At 37.2% G+C, this 24,859-nt stretch overlaps 1 protein-coding gene across 1 annotated transcript in view; it reads left to right on the forward strand.

Moving 5' to 3' along the window:
- The window catches only part of LOC141941990 (cytosolic beta-glucosidase-like), a 34,668-nt gene extending 12,608 nt beyond the window's left edge, over positions 1–22,060 (forward strand). The window contains 11 exon segments of the mRNA XM_074864929.1: positions 11,070–11,142; positions 15,311–15,538; positions 20,529–20,574; positions 20,576–20,763; positions 20,766–20,843; positions 20,846–20,891; positions 20,893–20,993; positions 20,996–21,118; positions 21,503–21,579; positions 21,928–21,959; positions 21,961–22,060. Coding sequence (XP_074721030.1) covers positions 11,070–11,142; positions 15,311–15,538; positions 20,529–20,574; positions 20,576–20,763; positions 20,766–20,843; positions 20,846–20,891; positions 20,893–20,993; positions 20,996–21,118; positions 21,503–21,579; positions 21,928–21,959; positions 21,961–22,060 — 1,092 coding nt within the window.
- Positions 22,061–24,859: the final 2,799 nt, after the last annotated feature.

Below are 24,859 nucleotides of genomic sequence, written 5' to 3' on the forward strand. Positions count from 1 at the left end.
TAAGTGAACTCATGGGAGGTTACAGGTATGACATGCTGTGAGTGGGGTAATGGCATTACTCCATAGGTTTCCCTGAATTAGTCTCAAATACCCAAACATTTTTTTGGCTATTTCCAGCTTTCCAAAAATACTTTCCTTCATTTATCATAATGATTAATATCTGCACTATATATACACAAATATAGTTTGAGAAGAGTTTGTATTCAAGTTTTAATGATTATTAAGAGGATAAATTTTCAAGTGCTAGTTGGGTAATGACTGAGATAAACCACAATGGAAAAGCATAGCAGTGTTTTGATGCTGTCCAATGAAAAAGCTATTGTTTGCAGATAAATTTGCCACATCTGTTAAAATTCTAGTCTTACAGTCAAATACTTCTCCACTCTCTTAGTAGATTGTGATCACAACTCATTTCAAAAGCAGTTATAATTATGTCTTTCATAAAAATCACCTCTTTCCCCTACAGATTCGCAGGAGAAATTTGAATGATAAAAAGGTAATCTCTAATGTCATTACAGTGCTCACCTTTGAATTGGTTGTATACTGAACACAAGACTTTATGATTTCCTTCTCCACAGGAGCTGAGATTCTGTAGTATTGACTTTAATAGGCAATCATTCAATGTTTAAACTTTTGAAATACAAAGTAAATTTAGTACAGGAAACTTGCTATTGCAAAGTTATGGATGAAAAGATACATTTCAGCATCCACTCAGCAGTATGTACCGGTTACTGCATACGAAATGTTCAGAAGGGCAGAGCTGGTATACGTGATTTTGAGTTTCAGGTATTCTTTCTGACATTTTAACATTTGAGTTATAAAGCTCCGTGAATATCAGTTTTTGAAGCAATGTACAAAGTTTCATATTCTGTTGAGCATTTCTACAGACATGGTATCCAGAACAAAGCAGCACTGTAAACTTACTTTCAGTATGTTCATAAATATGAAAGACAATTAAAGTTAACAAAAAAGCTTCTAGCTTTCCATTTTTAGAATTGTATATTATAAAGCAAAACATCTAACTGCACATTTTCCTAACTCTTCAGAAATGTACTCAGTGCCAGGTAATTCTGCAGTAGATGTGAGAAGGTACAGATAGATATTGTCCCCTGAAAAGGATGTTTGCCTGATGAAAGATCTAAATGTTTTCCTGATCCTGATATTGATCTTTTGTATGGCTTTCGAGAAATCATTTCTCTTTTCTCTAGGGACTCTGTTCTCCTGTATAGCATCTTTTCAGGCACAGGGAAAGATCTTTGCATAACAGCACCGGAACCTTTTGCACTGGAATGGTTACTGTGTTGTGGCAGGACACAGTTGATATCAGTTGATTTTTTAAGGATTCTTTGTCTTTGGACAGTGTTATTTCCTACTTATTGTGTTCTCCTTCCATTGTTTCATCTGTGAACTCGTCTCATTTGAAAACTCAGCACATTCAAGGGAAAAATAATTTTTTAAAAAAAGTTCAAAAAATTAATATCACCTTTCTTTAAACAGGGGAGGGAATAAACCAATGCCTAGCGAAATTAATGACTGTAAAGTATTGCATGCAAATAATGAGGTATTGCCAGAAACAAAGGATATACTAATCACAAGATCTTCTTTTAAGAAAATATTCCCAGCTTGCTTTGTCATGCTGACATTCTCATCAAACTTTCCTAGGAGAACAAAGGTTTTGTTTTGTTTAAACCTTCTCCTTGAATGGCAAAGGTATGCTTAAAGCACTAATCTAGCTGTATAACAATTGCAAGCTTTATAACCAATAGCACATGACAGAGCATGCTGAGATACACATCTTGAGTCTGTTCTAGGCATCAATCCAAGACTGTGCTGTAACTGCAAAAGAAACACAGAACCCACAGTCTTTAAAAAAACCTTAGAAATCTTATATATAGCATATGTTAATGAGGAGTTGGCTAATCTTGATTGGGAGAGGGAGAGTGAAAGAAAAAATCCCAATCCCTTTTGCAATTCCTGTTTGACATCCCATTGCCATAGTGAAAGTTCATCCATTTTGAAAGAAGGCTGAGAAAATAGCTTTTAAAATATCAGTTACATTTGTATGAAAAGAGACATTTTGTTCAAGGAAAAAATTTAGGTACCATTCATGTGTTATATTTTCTTCTCCTTTTATTCAAGTTGATTAAATGATTTTTTTTTTTGGTAAAAGACCTGATCTAACTTCCAATGACTTTAATGGAAAGCTTGTGTTGATTTTGTTTGTAGAGTCCAAAATGGGGATCTTTTTGTTTTCTACTTATCAGAAGTGTGACAGAATTTGCACTTTTCCACTGCACTCTGAGGAATTCCACCCTAAGGAAGAAAACAGTGAATATGGAAAGGTGAGGTTTAAAAAGCAGAGGTTATTATGACTTATGAAAAATCTTTTTTTACTGTTGAAAATGGATAGATCCGTTAGAACCAAGGTATTTTGTCAGAATGCAGCATTGTGTTACACTTTTTATCAATAAGATATCTAGAACACCAAAAAAAGGAGAGGAATTTATAAATTCAGTGCAGGATAGCCAATACACGCTGCTTATGACACTCATCTGGTTAGTGAGAAATGCATGTTCTAACCTGACTCAGGCAAAGTAAGAACTGGGCTCTTTTCTTACATATTCTTAGCAAATATTTCAGCTAACGTGTCTAATAACGATTGCGTCTGTTTCTCATTGTTTTGGACCATGAGTCTGACTGCCTTTTTCTTTTCAGTCTCTAATTTGTCCTGGTATGGATCAGAGGTGTCTGAAGCATGAGATTTTTGCAGGAAGAAAACAAGATAGCTTTAGCATCTCCAGACACTAAAGGAGCAAACCAGAATTGGGACAACAACGACACATGCTTGTCAGCATACCTCTTGCCCTATCTCTTAAGATTCATTAAAATTTGGACACAGTATAAGCCTAGGAAGAAACACACTTTACCGGAGCTCACTGAAGAACTTGTTAGAGTTTGGTTATGTAATGTGCCAAAGTTTCAGTCCACTTTGAGAATGCTTCAGGCCCTCTCAGCTTCTTTTCATTAACTGGATTGGGCTGTTTCTACAGAGATTGAGCAGGCTCCGTGCTAGAGTTCAGAGGCCAAGCAAACCTTTCCCTGACATTTTCCTACTGCTGCCAAAGGTTGTTTTAAAAAAACCAGACACTAAAATCAGGAATGCAGGCCAGAAGCAGAGTATAAAAATAATTGATAATCAGTAGAGAACACTTTGCTGCAGAACTTGGAACTCAACATAAAGTTACTCAGTCTTTGGCAGGGAAACAACTGAAACCAATGACAAGCTGTAGTAATAGCCCACATAAAAGGTAACGGCTTTCTATTGCTACAACTTCTTGCCTTGGCTCAGACTGAGAAGAAAGTGATGTCGGTAGCAGCACCACCAGTAGACAGTTTCTAAATGCATTTCATAAGCTGCTATATTTATTCTGCTAAAATAATGGTAATTTACAAAATCTGCTTTTCAAAGGCTAGAAAATAAAAGGGCTGTTGTGTCCCCCATCCCAATCTATGTCATATATCACAATGTAGTTTTTTAATTACATAGACACCCACTACTTTTCTACAGACCTGTAAGGAATGTAAGGAGCCAGAAAAATTTCTAAGAGCTCAGTATGTATGTTCACCCATCCTTCATATCGTCACAGTTTTAACTATTGCCTCCTACTGGATATTGACCACTCAGTAGTCAAAATCTTTAATACAACAACCATTACTAGGTCTATTCACAAGTTTAGTTTGAAAGAGGCAGTTAGGAGAGAGAGATACAAAGGAATTGGATCAAAAAATAGACTTGTTTATCCATAAACGCCACTTTTTTGTTGTGTGCTTATAAAATTCTTTAGTATTTCATCAGAAGTGGAAAAATGTATATGATTTCATCTACACTATGCAACTGTTCAGTTTTCTCTGTGCCAAACTAAAACATGAGGAAAGATCTAAAGAGCTTAAATTGAATGAGATGATACTGTATTCATCCGTGTGACTTCTTTGTTACGTAAACAACCTTTGTGATGATAAAAAGGTCAGTGCTACACCATTATACCTACTGTATTCTTTAATCTTTTTTTTTTTTTTTATTTATGTGTTTGAGAGAGTTATGTTAAACAGTTGTATCGATTTTTTTCTTTTGATTCTATTGGTTTAGCTTCAGGGTCAGGTACATGTTTTGTGATATTCCCAGAATAGCATAATCCTGAGACATCGCTCCACATCTGTAATACTGTTTGGAAGACCAAAAAAGTATATATAAAGCACAAGTTGTTTGAAAAATAACCTGTATTTACTGAATTACAAATAGGTATTTGGATTACTTTGTCAAATTAAAGTACTGCTGTGCTACTTATCTCCCTTTCCAGGTGCAAGCAGTAGTGTTCACTAATATTTTGCAGGATAAAAATGAAGAGTACAATGGATAGTATTTCTTGCAAAAGGAAAAAATATTTACAGCATAATGGCGTAACACAAATCTTTTGAAAAGTAATATCAGCTACTGTCTCTCATAGTGTGCTGCTGCTTAATAGTAGATAGTTCCATATTGCTGATATAGGGAAGTGAATTTTATGTAAATGAACTAATATAATGGGATTTCTTAATCCTGACTGGTGGAAGAAGCTTTTCAAGCATATTTACTAAAGTCATAGTCAATGTCATTAGTTATAATCGGTGACATTAGAAACAGCATTTCTATAAGAAAAGAAAATGAAAGATACAGTTTCACTGCTATAAAAACTAGTTGCACTATTTCTAGCGAATTCTGAAAACAAAATGTAGAACTTTACAGGACTTAATACATATAAATGTTGAAATAATTTGTTTTAGTCAATATATCCTCAGTATAAAAATTGGTCTGAGCAGAATCCTTTCCTAGTTCATTCTATGTGTGTGTTAAAAAAATAAATAAAAAAAAAAAGTAGAAAGGAAAAAACAAACAGTAAAAAGTGTTAAGAATTTTTCTAGGTTATTAGTGTTTTGGTGAGAAAACCTGCATAGAATTGGGGGGGGGGGGGGGGGGGGGGGGGGAAGTGTTTCTATGATCATTCAGTTTTAAAACCAGGTTTATCTGGAGGTTTTGATTTTTGGTTTTTTTTGTGGTTTTATGCATCTTGCTTGAAGCATTTCCCATAGTATCAGCATCTGTAATGTGTCTCCTTTGAGTATATTCTCTGGTGCCTAATATTATAGTTGCACCTACTTTTCAGGCTTTCCATCAGTTGCAACACCAATATCAGTCTATCCATTTATTCAACCATATATTCTCACAAATGTTAGTTCTCTCTCAAATTTGGTTGGTGCTGACTAGTGATTTCCACTGATCTCAGTGGTGGGTTGATAGGCAGACTGTGAGGACAAAGCTTCATCGTCCCTGTAAGAGTTCAGCCTTCTCGGCAACATTTTTACCCACTGTGTGATGTGGCGGGAGCACATGGCTCTGTCTCCTAGGAGTGCAATGGCAGCAGGGTCTGAGACTGGCTGTGTGCATGGGATGGGGGCTACAGTCTCCACAAGCTCTGCCCTGCTTTGGCAGCTGCTTCTTGATGGCATGTGGGGTCAGAAGCAAGCAAAAAAAAATCAGTGCTCTGCTGGGAAATGTTTAAGTTGTGTCAGAGTGGGAGAGTAATACAGACATTATGTATATAACCTCCCAGGAATAATACCCAAATGATATGACATGTTTCTAAGGGTAAATATGATTTAGCTGTTAACAAGGGAGAACTTTCAGAAGCATAAAAACAACCAGATACTGGGCCCACATTTTCAAAAGAGTCAAATTTGACCTTTAGATTTGTATTCATATGGGGACTTAAATGATGTTCCAGAGTGAGGTAACCCTTGGATAAGATGCTGGGATTTTGAAGTGTAGATACTGTAAAAAAATGGGGCATACTGGTTTTAAAGCACAACTTGGTATGTGCAGTGAAGATTACATGTACATGATTTTGAAAATTCAGCTGTGTAGTGAAATAGCATACAGATTCATGACATAAATAGGGATGCTATACTGCTTTCACACAAGTGTAAGACTTCTTTGCCTTCTATTTTAAAAATGTTAAGTTTAGTTTAAAATAATTCAGATGTGTCATTCTAACCAGTTGCAGCCAATCTGATTAGGTACAGCAGATAATTTCCTGGCAAAATCATATCAAGCAAGTTTGCCAGTAGGTAGCTCTATAAATGTCTTGAAACTCTCAATTTCTGGAAAATGTAGGCAGCTCTCCCTGAAACATCAGTGAAGGGGTGCTGTCTCAGCAAACAAGTTGCATTCACAAGGGACCAGGGGATCTCTCTATGCTTCTGCTATTTTTTGTGTTGGTTTTCACATATATATCCTCCTTTTTTTATCCTGACATTTTTGCATGATGGCTCATTGTTTTTAAGCTTGTTCACCTAGAAGGTGAACAATCCAGAAGCGTGGAATGACAGGACATGCCGAGATATAAATGGATATCCAAATGTATGGTTTTACATGAAAGGGCTTTTGCCAGGTTTTCTACTGAAGTGTGCAAATTTAAAGCTGTGGATCAACGCCCTGCTCTCTGCACAGTCAGTGTTGGGTCACAACGCAGTGACAGTGACAAACTCCTGAATGGCCAAGCCCAGTTAAAAATACTGTATGGAGGCACTCAGCAATAAAGGACAATGCCTTCAACAGCCAAGAGCTACCAAGGACTTCTGAAGACTGATGACCAATACAGAAAATCACTTTGCATACGTACTATACATCCTAATGCTGTGCCGTGCAGAATTGCCGAAACTGTTTCTGGTACAGGGAGTGATGAAAGACTAGTTGGGCATCCACTATAGCTCGTGTAGAGTTATTCCCAGCAAGATTAATTTGTGTGAGCTCCTCAACTGGTATTAACTTGCTCACAACTAGCTTTAGCTCTCCAAGATATTGTGCACATATATCTGGTATTGGAAAGCTCATGGCATCTGGCATTACATCGGCAATTTCCTCAGCAATATCAAAAAATTCAAGCTGCATGATGCAATTACCAGAAGCAGTGGGAAAATATTTTATTTCTTCTGTCTCATGCTCTTTTATGGTCTTTTAGCTAGTGGCTCACTGTTATGTCATTCACTTCATGAAGGACAACACTGTTTGTTAAACAGATAGCTTACTTTGAATTTTTCTTCCAGGAAAAATTCCATAGTTGCAAAATCTCTAACCATCTGACTGACAGTCTGTTTTTCCAGTGCCCAAACTAAATGCAGAAGAGAACTGATGGTTGTAGAGCTGCTTTAAGATGAGTCATTACTTCTTTGCTTATTCTTTAACAGTTTTGCCCAAATCTCACTGTTTTTCTCTGCTGCTCAGCTACAGATTCTTGCCTAGTTTTCCTGATGTTCTTAATTTTAAATCTCTTCCAGCATTACAGCTCTCCAGATTGTTACCTGTTACCATCTGTTGATTTTTTTACCCAAATATTATTCTTGTTCTCTAAACTGAATCTCATTGCAATATTCTGCCTGTGTTTCTAATCTTCCCATGACCCCTTGTATTATTTCTCCATTTTCAGCAGTGTGCTCAGCTCCTCCTAGTTTAATAGATCTGCAGAGTTCATTAATGTACCATTTACTCCCTCTTCTAGCTCATTATTGAAGCTATTAAATGAGATCAGAAGTAATACTAATCTTTGTGTACTGCACTAAATGCCTCCCTTCAAAGTTATTGTTTATCATTACCCTTCATTGTTTGTCATCACCCTTCATTTCAGCCAACATGATAGTTCATTTCCAATTTGATTTAAGTTTGGGAACAGAATTTTGACACATTGGAGATGGGAGAAGAAAGGCTAATCAACGATCCAGCAGAGGCTTCTAATTAAGGCTCAATTTAGAAGATCAAAGTTAGGAGTCCTCTGCTGCAGCCACAGTGTAAGGTGAAAACTGTCTCCATAACTTAATTGAGAACACCTTAAGCTCAGTGCTAAAATATCCTAAAGAAAACAGAATACTGCTAAAATTCAGACATGTGACAGTATAGCTTCTGCTCTTTATTCATTAATTTTGTATTACTATTAAAAAATCAAGTTTGTCTGGCAGACTTCAAAGTGTTTTAGTAAATTTGTTTTCTCAATATCAGTTTCATTATGTTGCTGGGGAGGGGAGCTAAATTTATGGATAGCAATTACAAAGACAACTCACAGAATGTGAACTTCTATCTTTGGCTGTTTCAGAGATGTACAGTCTTGCTTCCAAAGCAGCTATATCCTTCTTTTCCTGCACAGTGTAAAATTTCAGGAAAGAGATTTTAATTTTCACAACCACTTCAAAGTTTAATTTCTAAATTCCATAGTAAACACTATTAAAAATATTTATAATATGTCATTAGAAAACTTCGACGCAGTCAGGAAAAACTCATTTTGACAAGATATAATTCCTCTGATAATAATTAATCCCACATGACTTAAGGGCCTGACACTAAAGCCTGCTCATCCTTCACCTTAATATAAACCTAGCATTTTATAAAGTTAGGTTGCCAACCCTTAGCATCAGGGCCAATTACTCTTGGTCTTTATTGACTTGCCAAAAATATCTTTGTCCAAATATATTTGGATATCCAAGAACTGCTTGATTTTTCCTGGGAATACTTGGCTTGAGCTCATTTAGTTACATATAATCTGTGTCAGTGCAAATATAAAAACCCTAAACCTAGTCTGGAAAAAATTTGCCTCTAGATAGAACTGAGATCCGTTATAGTTTTGTACTTATATGTGTGGAACAAAATGGGACAGTAAAATATTGAAATTCAGGCTGGGGTCAGTTTTTTTACTAGATGCGGGGAAAATTATCGGAGTAAGAAGGTAGGTACATCCTAGGGACCATGACATGCAGTGGATCTAGTGGAAATATAGTTGCAAGTCCCACTACTGCAACAAGGAGTGGGTTCATGAGTCCAGAAATACAACCAGAATTGGGGTCACAAATCTAGAAATTGGGTTGCCAGAAGTGTTTGAGATTAGTTGCTATAAACTCAGCTTCTCTGAATTTTGAAGCTCTGCATCTTTCAGTATCTGCCTACTTATCTGGCATGGCCTGCTATCTCATTACTGTGAAACTGCCTTAACCTCTGAGGCAAATTTTGTTCACTCTTCCCCAGACTGCTTACGGAATATTTTCCTCCCACTCAATCTCTTCTAAAACCCGTCTCTGTCTCTGTTGATTCCTGCTAGGGAATCAGCAGTGACACTTTTTAGTCTTGTTTTTATGGTTAAGCATTTTTATAAAACTTTTTATTGGGTTTTTATTGCTACTATCTCCTGTCTGCCCATCTCCCCCTATTATTGAGTTACATATTTATTATATCTCTTGTGAAATTGAATTGTATGATTTTCTGGGAGAAGATTTAATGTTACTTACATTTTCAAAGGTACCTACCAATAACATTTAATGATGTAAAAAATATGCATTATCACTCTGGTTCATTAATACCTATTAATCATGATTTAAGGTGTCCCTGATGAGTTTTGCTGTTAACTGTCCAATGCTTACCTTCTTGCAAATGAAAACCTGAGGAGGCTGCTTCAACCAGAGAACATTAGCTAGTTCACTGCATCAATTTTTGGTCATCTGTATAAAACACGTAAAGGATACATATGTTTGCCTAGACCATGTGTCAGTGTGTGTTTTGGGAACAAGTTAGTATGTTGTGCCTCATTTCCCCCTTTGTTCCTTTGTATTCAAGGGGCTTTTACCTTTTCTTTGAAAGACACTTGAGGAAATGCATGCCTGCTGTGAAAGCCTGCTTTATTTTGCATTGCATCTGCACTGTCTGGTTCTGCAATGTGCACTTTGGAATTAAATCAGCTTCTCTACATCTCTACAAAGGATTTTTTTTCCTAAGAATTTGACTCTTTCATCGTGTATATTTCTGGCAAAAGTATGTGCATTAACTGTATTAGGGGCTTTTCTGTGTATGTTAAGGTTTGCCTTATTTTTATTATCAAAGAAAATATCACTTACTTACATGTATAACGCTTTGCAGGAGCAGGTCCTCACCCAGAAAGATTTCAAAATCGAAAAGGTGCAAGAAGAGTAAAGAAGAAAAAATAGTAGTGGTCATACATTATTGCCTAGCAGTCCAATATTTGAAGATGCTGACCTTGGCAAAAGCAGTGTGGATATAGTATTATAATAAATGGGGGAAAAACTCCTGTAAGCCCCCCAAAAAATTGCAGTAGTGCCATCTAGTGTGCCAGGTGTTGAAGTTTTATGGGAAGGGACAGTAAACTACTTTCAGCTCATCCCACTTGTTACAGCCTTACCCTGACTTGTCCCCCTGCTGCTGCTCCCTTCTCAGCCTGCTGACAGGAGAGCACTAACTGCATTGACAGAAGGTAGAGGAAGAGACCTGAGGGCTGTTATGCAGATGCTGATTCTGGCACACATGCCATAAGGTTGTCATTGCTGCTCTAGAAAAAATGAGCATCCATGGGATTTTAAAGAAGGAAAAAGATAGCTGTTCTGTCTGTACTCCCATACAAATCTTCTTCTTCTACTCATTGGTTTCCACTGCTAAACATGTAATGGCTAAAACATCCTTTCCCACCTACTGCAGGCAAGTTGTTTTGGTGTTGGGAGAAAAAAAAAAATAAATTGGATGCCAGAAAAGAAGAGGTGCTGCTGGTTTTTGAAGTTTACTGAAAGGGGTGGAAATTACTTTTTGCCAGGTGGCTAAAGGATTTATGTTGAGTAGAGGGTCCACAAAGTCCTTTGGTTGGGAAGTGGGAGGTGAGGGGGAAGGAAAGGGGAACAGGCATCTGTTCTGCATACTAATGCTTGTGTACTAGGTGGAGCCTTTTACCGTGACCACACTAGGCTTTTCCACTGCTGCCTTTTCCACTTTCACTGTTAGCTGACTGAACCTCTCCACTTTAATCCTGAGATATGCAAAGTGCATGGCTTACCCTTCAGTGTGTGAAGCTGCACAGGGTTTATTTTTGTCTTCAGTATAGAATCTGCTTGTAACAAGTGGAAGAGTGATCGAGCCAGATACCGTTGTCTGCAAATGAAGCCCACATCTCCATAGCATTGCATAATGCTGTGTATTTGCCTGTCCTCTGCAGCCGGTGCCAGAGGATATTGCTTTTCCAGTTGGATTTGCTTGGGGTGCAGCAACAGCAGCATATCAAATTGAAGGTGTCAATTTTTAGCTGCTAAAGTATTAAGGAAGTTTTAAGTGAACAAGAAGTCTGGATCCAGGAAGGAGAGTGTTTGATCTTTGCCTTGTTACATAGATGCTACATCTGATGCAAATCAATGTAGCACTTCTGATCTGAGCAGTAAAAGGAGAGTAAAAGACGTTTCAAATCTCAGAAATATGGCTAGGTAATGGAAAAGGAGGAGGAGCCTTTCACTGGCTATTGAGAGTGGGAGGAAAAAAGCAGATATAAGTAATTTTCCAACTAGTTCTTGAGTATTTCCTTTCTCTAGAGCTAATATAAGTAGATTACTATCAGCTGTTCCAAAACTGGATGGGAGAACTACCTCATCAGACATTAGTACTCGCAAGTGGTCCTCAGTTAGGAATTAATCTCCAAAGATTACAAAAAATAGTGAACTGAGAGATTAACAGTTAGACCTCCCCAGGGACATGTATCTTGTTCCCAACTGAATGAAGGTGCTGATAAAGTGGTTTGCCCAGCGTGATATGAAAATATGTGGCAGACTAGGGAATGTAAACCCATAAGGTACAAAGACACCTACAGCCATACCGCACCCTGCCCCCCCCCAAGTTTATCCCTTCATGAATGTGTGTTTACAGACCTTTAAAATACATATAGATCTGATTTTCTCATATTATACCCTGCAGCATACAGGCACTTAACTCCCATTGATTTCAGTACCTAAATGGGAGTTGTAGATCTAAAATTGTCTTTGAGGATGTAGCCTTTAGGTCTTGGTTATTGCTGAAAGCAAGAGTACTTGCCCATGCTTGGTACCTTTTAACGAGCTCAGTTAGCTTTACCTAATAGACTGAACAGCTCACTGTTCCTGGGGAATCAATACTCTGGGCCAGAGTCTAACTCAAGTCCTGCAATGCACGTAGCTCTACTAACTAACTTTTAAAATGTGAATTGTGTGTGCATGTAGAATGACACTATAATTTCCTGTCTTTTGAGTGGCTAGATGTGCAACTGTAATGTTCTCTTAATGTACTTTTAATGAGCTTTCCTAAGGCTTCTGAGTGGGAGAAATGTAAAAAAAAAAAAAAAAAAAAAAAAAAAAATCTATAATGTGGTCTAGACACTACTCAGATGACCCTTTTCCCGCAGAAGTAAGAAGCTCAACAGGGAATTCCTCCTCTTGAAAGCTTTGGAAGCTGTGCACCTTCCAACTTGGAGGCAGCATGATTGAAGCAATAGTTCTTGTACAGTCCAAACTCAGTTGCTGCACATATCACAAGATACACAGTGGATGAGGCGAGGGCTGACAGGCTACTTTATTTTTTACTGTCAGCTATGTATTTATGCACAGCACAAACTTCTTCACTCTATATTTCAAAGTGCTAAAAAATCATACCAATTGTGCTCTGCATGCTCAAAGTGCAGATTTCAAAGGTTCATGACTCAGTCAAATCAAAATCAATTTGCACCAGAACACTCAAAAGCACTTCTTCTTACTGAGGGCCATTTCTATGCTAAATTTCAACTCTCTGCTTGATTTATTATATTTTTTTTTTTGAGAGAGGGAAAAGTTGCAAAAAATTCTTGTAATGGTAAAAGTGGTTTTCTTCACTTCTTTCATATGCCAAATAGTTGAACTGCATTAATTCAAAAAAAATTTCACCTTTTGGGCAGAGACCAAGCCAAGAAAATTTCACTCCAAAAGGTGAAAGCACAACTGAATTAGAAGAATAGCTAACTTGGAAAAGTATGTGAAAACTTAAATACTCTGATCAGTAATATTCCTGCTTCACTAGCTTCGCTTAAATGGAAAAAACATTCTGTCTTAGTCCATTGTAATAACTGCAGAGAATGGGGAACATGCATCACGTTTCATGATAATTTATATTAATTATTTGATGACATGTTATGTGGTTGATTTGGCAGCTACGTCTCACCTATGTGTTTGAAATGTAAAATCAGTTCCTCATCACTGTTCTTTCCTGGCGCGAAAGCTCGCTAAAGCTCAGGGTATGTCTACACTATGAAGTGCTGTGTATTGTGGAGGTTTCTGAGCAAGCTTGGAGGTGCAAGCTCGGTTCACTGAAGCAGAGCAGAGAGAGCTCTGTGCAAACTAATTGTGGCTCAGCAGGATACATTAGTGTATGTGGAGCTTTCTGCTGCCTTGGCTAGATTGCTTCCTACACTTTATTTAGCTAGGTCAGATACTCTACACTGTACAGAGAGGCTCCTTAAACAGCATGAGGAAAGCTTGAAAGTGGATCTGTTTGCTACAGCCCCAGCCAGGGCTTTATAGTGGCTAATGACCACTGGAGTAGTACTGTCATACTCTGCTGAAAATCAGATGCTTCTCCTCCTCCCTCCCACCTCCTTTGCTGGAGGAAGGCAGACAAAAAAGAAATCATTCAGCATCTGCTCTAGCTGCTGATTCTTAAATGAAGGTGTGTTAGGTGCCTGTTGTGGAAGCTTTTGGTTTCCCTTCACTCATACTGTAGTGAAAAAAGATCTATATCATGTCAATATGGTTCAGGAAGCCTGCTCTTAAAGGCTTCTAAATTCTAGGTACCACAAAAGAATTACTGTTATTTGTTATTTCCTGCACTCCTCTAAAATGACTGTTTCAGCAGGCATATTTGAAATCAGAAGCAGGATATAGAAAACTTTTAGTACTGTATTTTTCCAAGGACCAGACAAACAGAGCACAAAGTCTGTGATAAAATCTGAGATTAAGAGAAACTTAAACTGTCTGGATCTAAAATTTGACCTACTCTGAAGGTTGTCCCATATAAGAGTTTAATTTACTGACCAACCAAATGTAGATGTATCAGTGTTCGTGTGCTGCAATAAAATTCTGTAAAGAACATGAAATGTGACAATGATCTTTGAAAAGCTAGGTTATAGAAGTGATATTACAGATTTTAGTAATGCTTTAAATTAAGTGTCTTCAATATGCTTAACCTTGCATTAAACTTAGATTTAATAAGACAGATGTATATTAAGTACTGAATATACTTAAGGGAGCAATCTTGCGTTGGCAGGGGATGGACTCAATGACCTCCTAATAGTTCTCCATCTCTAATTTCTATGATACTAATTGATTATTAAAACACTTTTATTGAGGATTGATATGTAGCTATTATATAGTTATTAATCTTACAACCCAACTGATATTTAATTTATACAGGATTTTAACACGCAATGTCATTTTAGTTTTTGAAGAGTAACCCTGGAACAGTGCATTCACTGGGGCTCTGAAAAATCTTGCTGATAAATGAGGTTGGCCATTTTGGGGTTATTTGGAATTTTGTGATAAAATCACACTTTGCAGGGGTGTAAGTTTACAGAGCTCTCCATATTAAAATTGAAATGTTTGCCTCTGCTACAGCATTGCTCTGGAAAGACAAAGAAGCTTGTCATGAAGAAAGGTGCATTTATTTGGTTTAAGTACTATGTGATGTTAGTACTGTGTTATCTCAAACGGCTAAATTTTGAGTATTTTAAAGATAATCAGTCTATCTCAATTTTGGAATTGCAAAGAAATTCCCCAAAACTATAAAGTGAAGAAAATGGTGCAGGGGTTTTGAGCATTCAAAATTCATTTCTGTGAACGTTTGGCTAAGCAAAAAGCAGAAGTTTTGCAGAGCTGTGTTATTAATTCAGCTTGTATATGCCTAGGGCCATGGCTCATAATGGCATTCCTTTCTTTTTAACAGACTGTCAGGATTTTCAAAGGACATCCAGAAAGCCATAAGTGCCTATTTGTTGGGTGTATTTCTCATACCCTAAAGGTTTTCTTTGATATGGACTGATCTTTTACATTTATGAAGGGAAGTTGCATTAGAAAATGCCCTTTGTGAAAACCTGTAATATCTCAAGAGTTGCAAACATCTAATTTTTGGCTAAGGAAGTATGAAGTCAGAACTCTGAATGCTTTTTAAAACAGGACTTTTAAATAATTAGCAGCAAGAAAAAAATGAATAAATGCGAAACCTACTGCAAATACATACTAATGCTTGAAAGTTCCTAGTTACTTTAAATGATATAAGGATTGGGGAGGGAATACTGCTCATTTTGCTCATAGGATTTTGAGGGGTTTGTGCCTACTTTGTGGTAAATATTTACATTCAACATATGTCTTTTGATGTCAAAAGTGTAACGACCAAGTTTTGTTTTTCAAGCAGAAGGCTGGAATGCAGATGGAAAGGGCCCTAATGTCTGGGACACATTCACCCATCAGGGAGGAGATCGAGTTTTCAAGAACCAGACTGGTGATGTAGCTTGTGGCAGCTACACTCTGTGGGAGGAAGATTTGAAATGTATCAAACAGCTTGGATTGACTCATTATCGCTTTTCTCTTTCCTGGTCACGTCTGTTACCTGATGGGACGACAGGTTTCATCAACCAGAAAGGCAATTGTTTCTTAAAAATAGAAGGTTGCAGCTTTAATTCAAGGTTATTGCTGCAGTCTGGCATAATTAATCCAGTATGCTATTCTGCAGTGTAGCTTTGAAATTGCAACTTTTTTCAGAGTAATTATGGGATGATTTTTTATAGGTTTGCAACAACTTACTAATTAATATTCTAGATCCCCTTGGATAGCACAGTCTTTTGGGATAGGATTATTATTATGTTTCTTATGTATCTTTTTGCTTACTCCAGTTTTTTTAATTGTAACTCTGAATCATTTTGCTTTATCAGAATGTTTATACTTACAGGGATCCTAGCCATGAGGATATTTTTGGATGGCTTACAACAGACAAGTATCTTATTTGGCAAATACATTTAGATAGTTTATCAGTATACTCTGATGTACTGAACTTCACATCAACTATTTTGCACTAAGAGGGACATGCTTTTCCCAGATATTTTCTTTAGCAAATCAGAGGGGATTCTTCAGACTCAGCTAGGAACTGTGCTTGGTTCTGTGACAAACACAAGACAGTCTCTGCTCCGAAGAGTTTTCACAATCTCAGCAGACAGTGTAAAAGCGAAAGGGGCTACAGCACATCATAAGTGACCTGGTCAGATTGCTAGAAGTCAGATATAAAAATTGTTACACTTCTGATTAGTTTATTTTAATTCCATTAGTATAGACTGGGGGAAAGATTAAGGTCACTCACTAGGAAAAGATAGGAAATGACAGCTTTGCCTACAGAATGTAGGGAATGAAAGAACGAAGAAATAAAGAGAATTGTGAAGAATAAAAGCAACTGAAACTGAACCAGAAAGGATGGGAGAATCAAAGGAGTTGGCTGAGGTCTCTTGTGTGCTGGGAAGATAATGTTTCGAGGAGAAAAAAGCAAAGTAGATTTGGATGAACCTCTGAATCTCAGTTCTGTCTCCTACTCTTCTGAATCTCAGTTCTACCAAGAAGATATATATCTTTATACTTCTGGGACAGTGTTTGCCTTGGCAATTCTTTTCTTTCCCTGGTTTGAAGATTGCAAAGATGTAAGACTACAAAGGGAAAAGATTCCTTAGAAAATGTTCTTCAGCTTATGCTGATCTGTATTAGGAAGATACCAGCAGAAGCAATATTCTTCTTCAGAATTTTGGTCATGTAGAGTTTGGCTGTTCAATAGGCAGCAGCCTGTCCTCTGTATCCTGCAGATTACGGTTTTCACCAGAGAGTGGAGGAGCCCTTGTTTCAAGAATTCAGAAAGGGGGGCTGGTGAATCTGTTGTAAACAGTCCAACCAGCCATTTTCCCCTGCAGACCATGACAACAAAAACCAGGCCAGCATCCCGGAGAGTCTTGAATGAAAGCCTTTCCTTTGCCACCAAAATTTACAATATGCAGCCCACTTTCACTGGCACAGCTTGCCCTTCCCTAGGAATGCTTTTTGTGGTGTGTTGAATTTAAATTTGGCTGAGTCCTTGTGGTTTCCTTCCTGTACTGATATTCCTTCAGCTGGGGCTGCAGGCACTGTACAACCCCACAGAGCTGCCTACTGAATGGGCTTTGTTATTTAGACATCAGAGTGGGAGATAGCAAGCAGACATTCTGAGTGCACTTGGTAAGGAAAGCTAAAATTTTGACAAAACTCAGCTGTAATTTCATAACATGTTCACTTGATCCCCAGTATAAGCAGTTGCCTGATTAATATTATGAACTTTACATTTAACGAAAGGGCATTGGAGGAACTCCAACTAGGCCAGCTTTCATTAGGCAGGAGTTCACTTCTCTTGTGCAGTGATCTGTTGAAGCAATTGTAACTGCATAGCATGGAAAGGCCATCATCTTCTATATAAACATTTTTACAAAGAGCATGTGAAGAATTAGAAAGCTTAGAGCAATGTCCTTTCAAATAAAATCATTCACACCAACTGATTCACTACCAATTTCACACCTAAGACATAGGACTTTTGAAAACCTTTAAAAGCATTCTGTTTCTAACTCAGTGGGGGTAAGGTCTTTTAAAGCAGTGATGTTGTAGGTGTATTGTTCCCAAGATGTGTCAGGTTTTAGGTTAAAATTTACACCAACTTTGTTTTTAAAGTATTTCTGTACAATTATTTTTACCCTAGAAGGTGCCGTGAGAAGAAAAAATTAGCTGTTAAACACCAGGTGTCAGCGTGGAGGGAGACAGAAGTAGATGTGGGGGTATTGAGTCTGGGAGGGGGGTTGATGTTATGCCTCGCTTCAGCATGAAGGTTGGGAATCATGATGGGGAAAGAAGATGGCAGAAAGGAGAAAAGAACAATCCTTCACTTTCTTGTGACAAAATGCTCCTTAATGTCTGTAATTCCTAAATTTTGGGGTGTATCCACAAAACCCTTATATACACACTTTCTCAGAATGTTTTCTTCTGTACTTCTGTTTCTATCTGACCCACAGATACAGCCATAGAAACTAAATCAGGCTGCTCTGGAAGGTATAAGATAATCTGGAAATTTGGCTTGACATTTACATTTTTCAGGGATGCAGTTCTATTTCTCTTCATTTCCTAAGACAAAGCATAAATCTTTTCAAGTTTGGTGTTAATTGAGATGTAAAAAATGAATGATAGCTGGTTGCACTTAAATGTTATAAATTGTACTAAGTAATTTAGAATCTGAAAATTAGAATGAGAAACTCTAGTGTCTTCTAGGCAAGGATTACTCTCAATATAGTAGAACAGGATCCTGTACCAGGAAAGGATTTTTTTTTTCCCAGTTTAAGTTTATGTAGTTATCTTGTAGTCCCACCAGCAAACAGTTAACACATATCCAGTTCCACTGAAGTCAAACAGATCCCTGTACTAAAGTAACAGTAACAAAGAGTATTTACTCCTAATTGCTCCTGTAAATTGCAAGAATTTGCTTTACAAAGTTTAGAATTCTGTTATATTCTTTCCTCTTTTACAAAGGTGCCTTCTCAGGGACAGGCACATATCTCCTCAGAATTTAATGTGTTTTTCTGGTGCTGCATTCAGAAGGAAAAGCAGACTACCTGTGAGATTTATTGTGAAATACTTTGTAAACTTATTGAGTCTTGCTGTGCTAAAGGATGTGTATGCACCTGTTTGTTTAAGAGATGGCACTGTCTAAATCTGGGATTCATAATTGATTGCTGCAGTAAATGTCTTAAAAAGGCATTTGACAGAAATCCTTGTGATCAGTCATTTGAAATTAGGATAATCTGAAGTCTAATACTGTCCTTTTAAGAAGAAGTGGGGTTCTCTGTTGGCATTTTTAAATATCAATACATAGTAAGCTGAGCGTGAAAATACCAGGGAATATGTTGTACAGTATCATAGAGACATATTTACTAATGAACAGGTTTCCTGTTTTGGATTAAACAAAATCTCTGGTTCTGAAACTGGTAAGAATAATAATCTAAGCCACACCTAACTTCCTAAGCATATATTTTGTTAAGATTTGCAACTTACTCTTCTTCCTCCTCCTTTCTGCTGTGTTTTCAACTTTAGACCTTTCTCAGTTCTAGGTTTCAACACAGCAAGGCCTTGGGATAAGGGATTTCATAAGCACCTATGTCTTATTAGTATATGTGGTAGTATAAAACCCATGAAATTTTTATGTATTTTAAGTTTCTGAGATTCTTAAGCACTTTGGTATATTTAGCCCAAGTCTCTGAAGCAAAGGCTGACTGATTTCTACATTCCACCAGCACAATGGAGACCTATTGCTGGCTGGAGCCTCTTAGCTTAGCAAATAATAATTCAAGGCCGCTGTTGGCCTTTTCCAATTACCGCACTCAACCAGATAGTTCAAGTAAAAGAGCAAGCTAATTGATACTCTTTGAACCAGAGCTTATGATGTGTTTTGCAATATCTAGTGTTTTCAGAAGACTTAAAAGCAATTCAGTTGTGTTTGGATTTGGTTTGCAAAATTAAAAATACCTGTATGAGAGCTTAAGGTATCCTGATATTTAAACTTACAGTGACCTCTCAGCGGCATAAAAATAGTCCTTTAGGAAACGTATTCATGTCAGCCACTGCTAAATCTGAACAGAGGGTGAATTCATTTTAAGCCTCTAGAAATACATCCCCAGTACTGGCCAGCTTTAACAACACATCCAGGAAATTAAAGTTAGTCTCTGTCTTATCAAAGGGGGACAAGCAAGGTTGGAAGTCATGAGCTTTTGGAGAGGTGAGCTAATTCCTTCTTGCAATTAGGGGGACTGAACAGTCTGCAGCAGTGACAGTGTAAAAGGAAGAGAGTTGGTTTCTTGGATAAACTATTGCCAAGCTATTCGAGTTTGTGGCTAAAGAGACCAGTGCCCTAAACTCCATCTAAAATCTAGTAGAGCCCAATGAAAAGATCATATAGATCTAATGAGGGAACCATTGAATTCACACCATTGCAAAATATTGAATGCATTGACAGTTTCTTCTTTGTCATGATGCTGGTGCAGACAGTGATGGAGAATGGAACAGTCTAGAGGAAACAGCTCACCCAGCTATCCAAGTTCAAATCATAAAAGATCAGCTTAGTTACCTTGCTGAGTGTGGCACTAAACTTTTTAAAAGACACAGTTCTCAGGGAGAGAAATACTTTCATTAGAACAAATCTACCTTCAGGCTCTCAAGTGTCAGGATTTTTCCAACACACTTGCGTCTTGTACATGCAGCCAGGCTGCCATTCAGGCATTTAAATGAAAGGATTATGTTTTCATGTGACCAGCACCCATCAGAATTATACTTCTTCTAGGAAGTTGCTGTCCACTGATCTATTTTGAAAATTTGCATCCTCATTTCATTTTATCTGCCTGGTTGGAAGATTTTGTGTGCTGAGCATTTTTGCCAACTCTGGGGTCTTGTAACAGTAGTCAGTATGCAGTTGAGAGGAAATATTTGCATCTCATAACAGAGAAAATGTGCAGAGAGGTTTCTTCATGTGTTAAAATGTAATAAAGTTATTAAGTTAACCCTTTTTTTCTTTCTTTTAATATTTTCAGGAGTCAATTATTACAGCAAAATCATTAATAACCTGGCAAATGACATCCTGTTCCCTGTATCACTTTGGCTTACCTCAGTCCTTAGAAGATGAAGGTGGCTGGAGATCTGAAAAGATCATGGAGACCTTTGATACTCATGCAAAGTATAGCTTCAGAGAATTTGGAGACTGAGTGATCACTATTGATGAGCCTTATGTTGTTGTTATGTGTGGTTATGAAGAAGGTATAGCCCCAACATTGGTACCAGAGCTTACTAGGTAGCTTATAATGTGATAAAAGTTCATGCTAAAGCCTGACACAGTTATGATAAGATATTTGGAGAAAACAGTGTGGACTTGTGTCTATAGCTCTGAACTCAGATTGGTAGAACAAATTCTGTAGCAGAGCAAAAAGCAACTAAAGGGTACCTGTCCTTTACCTGAGATGGGTTTGTCAGGACAATATTTACTGATGGTGAATATCCAGCCATCACAAAGTCCAGATTTCTGCAATGCATTCAAAGCAGGGTTACTTATCATCAAGGCTTCTGGAATTCACTAAAGAGGAAAAAATTATAATCATGGGTACTGCTGACTTCTTTGCTCTGAACTGTTAAATTTAAGACCAGGAAAATACAGACAAGAGGCTAAGTGTTTCAGTGGACTGTTAAGCTGAGCAAATAATGGATCCTTCTTGGCCTGTTGCAACTGCAAGTTGATGGCTGGCTGTAGTACCACGGGGTTTGCACTGACTTCTGTGTTATGTCAAGGAATGACCTAAGGCTCACAGGACATTTTACCACCATTAGTTGGCCAATGAGGGGATCTAAGTAATACTGGTGATTGGGGTTTTTTTGAGGATCCCATCTGGATGGCATAAGACATTGTACAAGATATAAATAAACAAGTCACCTTGGGAGTCTTAATCTAATTTTTGCATACTGAAAATAAAAAGTAGAAGTCTTAGTGTTTTCCTATTGCCTTTGTATTTGATAGCTATTTTACAGTTTGAAATGACACACCAGTGTTATATCATCTTTAGAACTCCAGAAATAATCTTTCTGATGCCAGCAGTAAGGCTTTCCTGGCATGCATCTACTCCTGGCAATGGGATGTGTGGTGACTGCCAGTACCAAGGGGTTAAGGAGCAGTGACAATAAGCAGATGCTAATGCAGAAAAGATATTTTAGTCTTCTCATTAAAATAAGTCATTTCACTGTCTTCATGGATATTTGCACAGTTTTGCTTTTCCATTGTTAGTCATAAAAGGTCAGCTCATGGAAAATTAAGTTAATAGGGTCAGTGCAATTTGATGAAAACTAGTTTTAGTTTGTAGCTTAGAAAAGATAGAGGGTAATGCATCTGATTTTATGGGCTTTCTTACATCTGTTCTGAATAAAACTTCTGCTCTCTTGTTCTAGGATACATATAATAACCCTATAATTTACATCACAGAATGGGTTTTCCCAAAGTGACCCTGCTCTACTTGATGACAGTCAACGATGGAAGTTTTTCAGGCTGCGTTTACAGGAAATTTTAAAAGGTACCATTTAAAATGATGAAAGATCAATTGTGCAAACTTAATATAATTTTATTTTGTGCTTGTTTGCATTTAGCAGTGACCAATGATTCTTGAAGCTAAAACTCATGTAAATCAAAGTAGAGTGATGTGATTAGAAAAAAAAAGTTTAGATGAAAAGAAAACAAGTCTTTTTAATCCTGCTTTCCCATCCTGGGATGGAAACAGATGAAAAGTTCGTCCATACATACATTATTTCTAAACTCATTTTTGTAGGGCCATAGTTCTTCACTGAGCAAAGCAACCACATTGATCTTCAAAAGTGTTTATCATTCATACTTCTCATTGTGAATGATGTAAAGTTGAGTGCTCCTGAAAACCTGACCATCTCATAATATCCTTACAGAACACAACCTCCCATACACAATGAGGTCAGTGTAATAATTCATTCCTGTACAGGGTCATTAAGTCATTATAGCTCAGATTTTGCCTTTATATCAGGATGGCCTAAAGTATTCAGCACTGGTGAAGCTATTTTTAAACATGCTTTACCATTCATTTTGGTAGAAACAAAGTTGATCTAATTTCTAATCTGGAAATTCCTTCCTTACCTTCATTCTATTGGTAGTATTCTTTGAGGTTACTTTACAGGGAGTAGATCTCACTATGTATCAAGTGAACTATATTTTAAAATGCCAGTTCATTTAGATAACAGCTAGTCTCCCTGTTATATTTGTGCAAAGTGATCACAATTCTGAATGTCATATCATAGTTCGATAGTTTTTTGAAGCCATTTTGCCATCTTCATGCTTCTTTTTTACTTTTGCTGTTTATATTCTCTATTTTATCCTTACTTTCATTAAAATGTTCATTTAAAAGCTACCTTTCTATGTTCTTCCTTTTCATTTAAAATTGCAATTTAGACTTGTCATCCATGACAATTAACTTCTTTTCTTCAACTACTTAGGATGCAAAGGATGCAAAGGACCATTTTCTGACACTGAAACCAACTGGTAGGGCCTACTTCTATCTGAAACAGGCAGATCATCTTCTAGCTGTCTTTGGAGAGCACTTCCTGGGCTGTGCCATATCTGGCCCCAAGCCATGTCTGGAGAGTAATAGTTGGCATGGAGCAGCAGTTTTGTCCAGGAATTTTGTTTACGTATAAGGTTGAGGAGAGGATTTCTGGATTTGACTTTCTCTGAAGATGTAAAGAAATGAATAAACATCCAGTTCTCACTGTTTGTTGAAATGGGGTTCATTTCCAAATCTAGTTGTTTTACAATGTACAATGGCTTGTCTTGAAGTAAACGTTTAGGGTAGGTCTAATGGATCACACCTTAGTGCATTCGTTAACACAGTTCTCTTCATGCATAGGAAGGAAATGAAGGGGTCTAGCTCTGAGGTAGATGCTTATATGGGAGACATCAAGAACAAATGAACCTTTTCCATTTTTTCAGTCCAACAAAGCTTTTAAACATGTATGCGGTCTGACTATAATCAGTGCAACCTTACAGAGGTTTAGTTACATATGCAGTTTGACATTAGTTCGATTGATGTTTATCATTTTTTCTAGTAAAAAGCATGGTGGAACAGTGGTTGAAACAGGTCCCTGTATGCAAAGATAATATAAACATGAATTCCATCAGCTGTAAGGCACTCTATGAAGAAATGCCAGTAACATTATGCCCATGTAACTTCTCTCCTGCTACTCTGAGTAAACAGTTTGTTAAGGCCACTCCATATGTACTGACCCACAAATGAGCAACCCATTTCAAGTTTTCATCTCAGATATCCTGTGAAGCAGGATATTTGAAGATGTTCACTTTATTCAATGCCTAAATGCTTAAGCATTTATTAAGTGTTATGTGAAGCAGAACAGTTTAATTGCTCTGCATAGTCTACTCTACAATAATTCCTTATCTTTTGAGTTAACTTTTGAAATGATTGGTACAGGCTCATTCATGCAATGAGCTCTGGGTCATGACAGGGGCATGTGTGGATTCTGCTGTGGGATTTGGGCATGCCTACTTACTTTTTTGTCTAACCAAGAAATAAATATGCTTGACTACAAAGGAGAGTGTATCTACAGCTGTTACTGCACTTATTAATAGAAATATTTTAATATGTTGTAATTAGATTGATAGTATCCTCATTTTTTCTTTTTCATTAAAAACTCTCCTAACTTTTATAATACGTGCTTGCACTAATTATGTTATTTTTTTCAGCCAAAATTTTCAAAATAATAAGGAGCTTCCCTTTTCAAGACCTTGTTTTTTAGAAAGAGCTGTGCTCTAGTACTCTGAAAATTGGATACTTCAATGCCTCTCAAGCTAGGTAGCAAGAACACTGGTGTCCAAAATTCGTAAAGTTTTTACTATTCTCGGGACTACTTAAATTACAAGATTTTGGAGGGCAGGAGCAGTCCTGAGTTGGTCAGCAACCTTCACCCAAGCAGTATGGTTAAATAATAAAACCGCTGTATGTTAAACCTATGCTTTATTTTTAGAAAAATATTTCAATGCAGCCAGAGAAAATTGAGATTTTTATTTTTGGGGCAGTGTTAGTTAATAAGACCAGAAAGAGCAACATAAATATGAACTAGGAAATAGAGAGTGAACAGCATGCTGCAACTATAAATATATCACATTATAGCTATTATAGATGGAAAATAGTTTTTAAACGGGTATGGCTGCTGCCATGTTGCTTCTGCACTATATGAATAGATAAAAGCTTCAATATTTTAATAAATGTGGATATACTTATTTAGCATCTCTACAGAGCTGTAAGCATGCATGGTGCTTTACAGAAAAATGAAAATGATGTCTTCTTAC

This window comes from Strix uralensis, chromosome 4 (genome assembly GCF_047716275.1).
Source record: "Strix uralensis isolate ZFMK-TIS-50842 chromosome 4, bStrUra1, whole genome shotgun sequence".
Classification (NCBI taxonomy): Eukaryota; Metazoa; Chordata; class Aves; order Strigiformes; family Strigidae; genus Strix; species Strix uralensis.